Here is a 6,917-nt window from a genome sequence, read left to right on the forward strand (position 1 = left end):
GCCTGCCAAGAGGTCCAATCCGGCCCAGTTTCTTCCTCCTTTCTTTCCCTTCCTTCCTTTCCCTCCATCTATCTTCCCTTCTTTCCTTCCATCTGTCTTCTCTTCCCTTCCTTCCTTCTTTCCTTCATTCCTTCCTTCCTTCATTCCTTCCTTCCTTCTTGACACCCCTGTTTTAAAGAAAGAATAGCCCAGTCTTTTCTTTAAAGGAAAGATATACAGTTTATACAGTACATGTGTGTATTGGATGGTACATTTTTAAGTTATGATGATAGCTATGTGTTGTCTTTATTATTTAATAGCATGCTACTTTGCAGCAAGTCCTACATTATATCATTTCAGGCACCCACAAGAGATTTCTTTAAACCTGTTTTTCATTCTTTGTCTTGTAGTCTCTAACAGCCTTTTATCATAATCAGCTCTCCTCTGTATCACATTAAGATGGCTTTTCCTCCTCAGGGCCAGTTCGGATATAAAAACTTAGGAATAAAATGAAAAACGAAGTATTGGCAGCTCAATATTTTCACTGACCCAACTTTTTTTTTCTCGACAGATGGCTCTTCAGTCACCTCATTTGGATGAAGCAATCATAAAACAAGCCTGTGGGAGTCCTGCCAAGAGACCCTAGAGGCATTGTGCCTCTTCTAACACACAACCAGCCTGAGGCGATTTGAAACAACTAAGCAACCAGCACTGCAATCCATGAAGCTTTGTGCAGGTGGGAGCTAAAATAAAGAAATACACCATGCATAATACTTAAAATATACTTTATTTTTTATGTGCATCCATGTGACTTATCATGACAATTTACCAAAGAAAAGACACTAGTAACAGCAGTTGGAGACTTGATAAAATCTTTATGAACAAACCTGCATTTGAACAGACAAGATTGAATGTTTCTATTGTGCTTCTGAGGTAAAGCTGTATATTTCTATTTAGATATATATAAACTTCATATTGTGAAATAATCTGCCATAGAGCTGGATTCACAGCCCTTGTGTCGCTATTCTGCTTGTAAATCTATGCATTTTCTACCTATCTTTGTTATGCAAAAACATGCAAAAAGTGCCCACCAAATGAAATGGTGTTTGTCATCCTAGCTTTGTCCGTACATGTCCTACTTTCCATCAAGAGGCAGATTGTTATGTTAGTTGTCTAAACATTTCCAAGGCAGAAATCCCTAGAGGCAAATATAGTTAGCCAAGAACATTTTCATGAGCACCATTTGGTAAACTTCAGAAGGGAAAAAAAAAACTGTGGTCATACACGAAAAGATTAAAACCCTTAAAAGCTGCCAATGGTCCCTGCAGGGTCCACTGATTATTACACTTCAAGAGTGGCTGGAACAAATATCATGCTGCCAGTTTTGATGTTTTTGGTGGAGGGGCTAAAAGTATAACATTTTGTCCTATAGTTTAAATTTTAGCCCAATGGTGGCATATGTCAGAAACTCATGGTATACATTATGAAAAGGGTTATCTTCCTCAGAGTATGAATGAGCTCAGTAGATTTCATTGCAGTAAGGTAGTATAGTAGTCTAAGTGGGCACAAAAAATGGTTCATCCTCTGGGGATCATGAAATCTGTCAAATTGTTCTCAAATTCTGAATGTCAAGGCTATCTAGACTCGAGTTGTCAATCTTGAGTTTTGTATCAATCAGCGACCATCAAGCATCAATGTTACTGCTGCCAAAATATATGAAAACAACCTCGTTTCATTTAATCATGACCATTGTGTTCATGATTTTAGAATAATGTAAAATAGCTTGGCCTTGGCTTAGAAGATAATTGGAAAGGCATGCTAGGCTAACCAGCTACTAATAACTGAAGTTACTGTGTGTATTAATGTGTTTAACAGTTAGTAATTTAATATCAACTTGTTTTTCTAATGTCTTGCGTTTTCTAATTTGACTTAGTTACAACAGCTCTGACCTCAGGGAATATTTTTGGTTCAGTATTTCAAACTTAAATCCCATATGTGGCCCATATTTCAGTCTCCAGGTGATGCCACTATATCATACTCTGCCAGAAGCACGAAACTGTTCTCTCTGATTCTCCGCACTCTGACCAGGTCTCCACACTCCTGGACATGGATCAATCCTCTCTCTCCTCTTTCGTACTCTCTCTCCCTATCGTTCAGTGTCACCCCCGTCCGTTTGCCACAGGTCTGGCGGTACATGTACCTTATCCCCACCACCAGCACCATGCCCAGGCCAGCTGAGCAGCCCAACAGCATACCCACCTCCCAGGCGCTGTATCTAGGGATAATATCTGGATACTTCCCTTCCTTGTCTGGAGTTCCAGAGGGATTGTAGGGACGTTTGGATTTGATATCAGTTTTGGGAGGTTTCGGATTAAACTCATGTTCAGCATTCAGTATAAAGTTTGGTTTAAGGTTTGGATGGGGTAAGGGGTTTGGGTGAACTACTGTACTTGGTGTTGGTGGGTTGAGGATTGGCTCAGGGTTGGGTGACGCGATGGGGTTCTGGATTAGCAACCTCTGATCCAAGTCAGGTTTCTGGGAAGGAAAAGGCAATAAGGTGGATGTGAGGGAATTGTAGAGAGACCGACGGGGAGCAGGAGAGGGTTCTGGGTGAGGGGAGGTAGACTTGGAGGGTATGGAAGAAGAAGAGGTGGTGGATGAGATGAAAGAAGATGAGGCACCCATTGAGGTGGGCGAGGAAGAAGTCGGAGATGAAGGGGGAGAAGTAGTAGAAGAAATGGAAGAGGTTGATGAGGCAAAGGAGGGGGAGGATGAGGAGGAGATGGCTGGGAAGATAGAAGAAGAAGAAGAGGGCAAAGAAAAGGTAGTGGATTGGGATTGGGGAGATTCAATAGGAGATGGGGAAGATGTAGATATAGGGACTGGGGAAAAGAAAGGGGCTGATGATGGATGGTTGAAGGAGCTAGATGAAAGTATTGCAGAGGAGGTAAAGGAGGGTGGTGTAGGGGAAACAAAGGTTGGATCAGCAGGAGGAATGGAGATTGGGGAAGGAGAGGGAAGAGCAGAAAGGGCTGGAGCTGTTTTTGGTTGGTTTCTCGTGAAGGAGGAAGAGGAGCGATTGAGCAATTTGAGCATGGACACCAGGGTTGAGTCTCCAGAAGGATAAAGGGGAGTGGTAGAACTAATGGAAGAGAAAGACGAAGTATTGGTGGAAGAAGAGGATGAAGAGGGAGGGGTGGTCAGACGTGTAGGCGTGGGAGAAGAAGCAGCAAGAGTGCCTGAGGGAATGGAGGCAAAGATTGACTGAGCATCTTTGCTCTCTGTACCTTCATCGGATGTGATGGTTGTATCAAATCTTGATGTAGAGAGCAGGAGATTAAACACTTTAGGAGATAATGAGGGTTGAGATTGCTTCCACCCAAAGGTATGTGCCTGTGGTGCATGGGTTTGGGGATGGGACTGGGACCATGCTTGGGGGGAAATACTCGAAGCCACAAGTGGGATGTCAGAATGGGAACGGTCTGTTTGAAGAAAGCTAGCTCGACCCAGAGTTTGGGCTGGGATCGTTTGTGGCATTGCTTGGTGAAAGATGCTCAGGGTGTGAGGCGGAGTACTGGTCAGAGGTGCAGGTCTTTGTCGCTGAGGGTGAGGTTGATTGGTTTGTGTTGATGGACTATTTTCTCTCACAGGCTGGTAGTGGGATGTCATATTCAGGATGTTTTTGGGTAGTTTGTTAGGTGGGGCCTGAGTGAGAGAAGAAGTTGTGTGTGTCTGGAGAAAGGCCTGAAATGTTGGAGATTCGGATGGAAGAATGGAGTTTGGTGATGATGTTGGGAGCTGGGAAACTGTCTTAGGTGACAATGTCTGGGAGAAGAGAAAGGTCTTAAATGTAACAGTTTGGGACTGGTGAAGAGGTTTGAAAGTTGAAATTTGAACCTGAAGAAAAGGCTTGGGTGAAGTAGTTTGGGACTGGAATAAAGGCTTGATGTGAGGATTTAGGGACAGTGGACTAGACTGGCTACCTATTCCATACTTGCTTAGACTAACTAGAGATGTGGTTAGACTAGTCATCCATGGCTGCGATGAACTGCTTTGGGTCTTGAACCTTACTAGACTAGTTTGGTCCTGGATTGGTGTAGCTGGATTCTGAGATGTTGGTACTGAGGGTTCTACATTGTGGAAGCTGTGATTGCTTGAAGGTATAATGGTGGTGTTAGTTTGGGGGTTTGGTGTTATGTCCATTGTTTCAAGATTGGTTGGCAGTTTTAAATTCTGCAAGTTCATCTTTGCTTCGTTTCTTTTCATCTGACTGTCCTTCAGAGGGGGGAGGCGAGTAAGGAATTCGAGCAAGGAAGGAGGAAAGCTTGAGTTTTGCACTGTGATGTTTGCCAATAGAGTGAATGCAGCTTTTACCTCTTTAGCCTCATCTGATGAGAAAGAGACTGTGAATGGAAGGTGGCTAGATGAGAAATAAGAGCTCTTTGGGTCCTCAGTGTGAGTCACAAGGTTTCCTGTGTCAGTGCCTGCCTCTTCAGCCACGCCTGAAACAGATCCTAAAGTTACGTAGATTTCAGTCTTGCTGCTGTCGGTAGCATTTTGAAGAGATCCCAAAGTAACAGAGATGTTCCTTTCATCGAAGGTGTGATTTGTCAGGTGGTCAACTGCAAGGGATGCTGAAGTTGTAGAGCTGTTCATCTCCAAGACTGAATGAGTGACTCCTATTAGAGTCTCCAGAGATTTGTAGCTTTGTGTCCCAGTATTTGTGGTTGTGGTGGGTCGTAGGGTAGCAGGATGGCTGGCTATCTCGTTGCCAGTTTGTTTGAATGATACTCGATGTCTTCTGAGAACTGTGAGGGAAGATGAGAGAAAAGATGCTATTAGTTAGGATGAAGTGTGGATAGAGATGCTTGGTTTGTGTTTGGCTTTGACCTAGAGTTGCATTTTTTAACTTATAAATGACCACAAATCATAATTCATCAACATCTTCCATCGTCTTCCTGAAATTGTAATAAAACATAAGCGTACAAAAACAACTTTTTTTATATGATATTCTGCTTGTACATTCAGCATTGCTCATGTTTCATACCTGGCAGAGTAGTGACTTTATCCTCCTGCAGTGCAAACATTGAACTCCCTCCATCGACCCCTGTGATGTTACTCCCACTCCAAGGACTACGACTCCTGTCAAGCACCACTGCAGATTCAATACCTGCCCAGTACACAAAGTAGGACTGCACCACTGTGATGCTGGAAGGACAAAGAAGTACATTCTGATAAAAAATAGTGCAATTGTGCAAAAAGACATGAAAATAATAAGACCAATTGTCTAGATCAGGGGTGTCAAACATGCGGCCGGTGGACCAGAACCGGCCCGCCAAGAGGTCCAATCCGGCCCAGTTTCCTTCTTCCTTTCTTCCTCCCTTCCTTCTTTTCCTTCCTTCCTTCCCTTCCATCTATCTTCCCTTCCTTCCTTCCTTCCTTCCTTCCTTCCTTCCTTCCATCTTTCCTTTCCTTCCTGTATGCTCTTCCTTCTCATCCCTCTTTTCCTTCCGTCCTTCCATCTTTTTAGTGATTCGGCCCACGTCAGATCAAATTGGGCTGTATGTGGCCGTTGAATGAAAATGAGTTTGACACCTCTGGTCTAGATTGTGGCAATTTAAAAGTCCACACTTACTAGAACCGTATGTCTCCCATGGGAACATCAGGAGCCCTCCACACAAATGAGAGGTTTCTCTTCAGCTGTTTGTCAGAGTGTGTTATGGTGTCGCCCTCCGAGAGGCAGCGCAAGGTGTGAGTGCCGGGGGGAATGAGGGTCCAGGAGCCGCCCACCAGCCCTGGGCCCGCTCTCATAGACTTTACCCCGGCTCCAACTCCAGCTTCCCTTCCACCCTCTGCACTGCGAGCCTGGAGCAGGAAGCCCATGAAATCCCGAGAGCTTCGAACAGTTACTGTCAGCAAAGATGTACATGGAGAACAACAGAAGAGGAGGCTTTAAAGTAGTTGTTATAGTATAGTATATGCTTAATATTTAGCATAAGGGAGCTCTGTGGCGAAGATAACTAACCGTTTTTTAAATTTTTTATTCATTGGAAGTAACTTAATAATGATGATGATGATGATGAGTTAATTATTACCTGTGACTAATTGTCCCGGAAGGTATGAAGAGGCGGATGTGCGCAGAGCGACGTGGCTGTGCTGCGGGTCCTGGGGTTGAGCACGGATGTGGCCGGGAATCATTTTCTGACAGGAGGCTTGGTTGGCTCCACAGGAGAACGACAAGGTGGACGGAGCCAGTGACAATAAGACCACACCCACCCCGAAATAATGGAGGTAGAGCTTCATCTACACACACACACATATAAACACTTTATGTTGTAATTTAATCAAAACAAAGACAAACATATATAATTCACAGGTCTGCTTTCAACAATTACATTTTTTTTTTTTTTTTTTTTAAGATTTTGTTGGCATAGACGCCTTTATTAAGCAGTAGACCGACAGGAAACATGGGGGGGGGGGGGGGGGGGGTGACATGCAGCAAAGGACCTCTGATCGAGATTCGAACTGGGGTTGGCTGCGTATATGGCATGCGCTCTAACCACTCGACCACCTGCGCGTCCCCAACAATGACATTTCTACCAACAAAAGTAAAATCTGGCTGCTGGCATGAAGGTTGAGGACATTTTGGGTTATTTGGATATTGATTTCCATACATTTCCATATTTTTTCCATCTTTTCCCATTTACACTCTCTCCAAACAAACTGAACTGCATTTCTCAGGCAATACTCTTTAGTTTTCTCATTGTCAATCAATCCTATGAAAAGACCAAAACCAACAAAGCATTTTCCAACTGCCTCAGCTTGTCTGTTGTTCTCACCCACAACCCTGTACAAACCAAGTCACAAGTACATGTTCTAATTTTTTTTAAATGGCCTAGTAGTCAAAACAAACTGCGGTGGTAGACGAGTGATTACAC

The 6,917-nt window shown here is 43.7% G+C and overlaps 1 protein-coding gene across 1 annotated transcript; it reads right to left on the bottom strand.

The window, feature by feature from the left end:
* Positions 1 to 1,961: 1,961 nt before the first annotated feature.
* LOC128383576 (mucin-5AC-like) lies at positions 1,962 to 6,291 on the bottom strand. The gene is made up of 4 exons (XM_053343177.1): positions 6,075 to 6,291; positions 5,615 to 5,888; positions 5,027 to 5,187; positions 1,962 to 4,787 (listed from the first exon to the last, which is right to left on the bottom strand). The coding sequence occupies exons 1-4, from the start codon at positions 6,280 to 6,282 to the stop codon at positions 1,987 to 1,989; spliced, it is 3,444 nt and encodes a 1,147-aa protein (XP_053199152.1). The 5' UTR covers positions 6,283 to 6,291; the 3' UTR covers positions 1,962 to 1,986.
* Between the last annotated feature and the right edge of the window lie 626 nt (positions 6,292 to 6,917).

This window comes from Scomber japonicus, chromosome 22 (assembly GCF_027409825.1).
Source record: "Scomber japonicus isolate fScoJap1 chromosome 22, fScoJap1.pri, whole genome shotgun sequence".
NCBI classification, from domain to species: domain Eukaryota; kingdom Metazoa; phylum Chordata; class Actinopteri; order Scombriformes; family Scombridae; genus Scomber; species Scomber japonicus.

What these genes read in the sequence shown, in the direction of transcription:
- LOC128383576 (XM_053343177.1), bottom strand. Translation starts at nt 6,282, where the DNA reads ATGAAGCTCTACCTCCATTATTTCGGGGTGGGTGTGGTCTTATTGTCA. An exon ending in TCCGGGACAATTAGTCACAG is followed by an intron (nt 5,889 to 6,074) that starts GTAATAATTAAC and finishes CTTTGCTGACAG; the next exon opens with TAACTGTTCGAAGCTCTCGG. An exon ending in TAAAGTCACTACTCTGCCAG is followed by an intron (nt 4,788 to 5,026) that starts GTATGAAACATG and finishes CTTCCCTCACAG; the next exon opens with TTCTCAGAAGACATCGAGTA.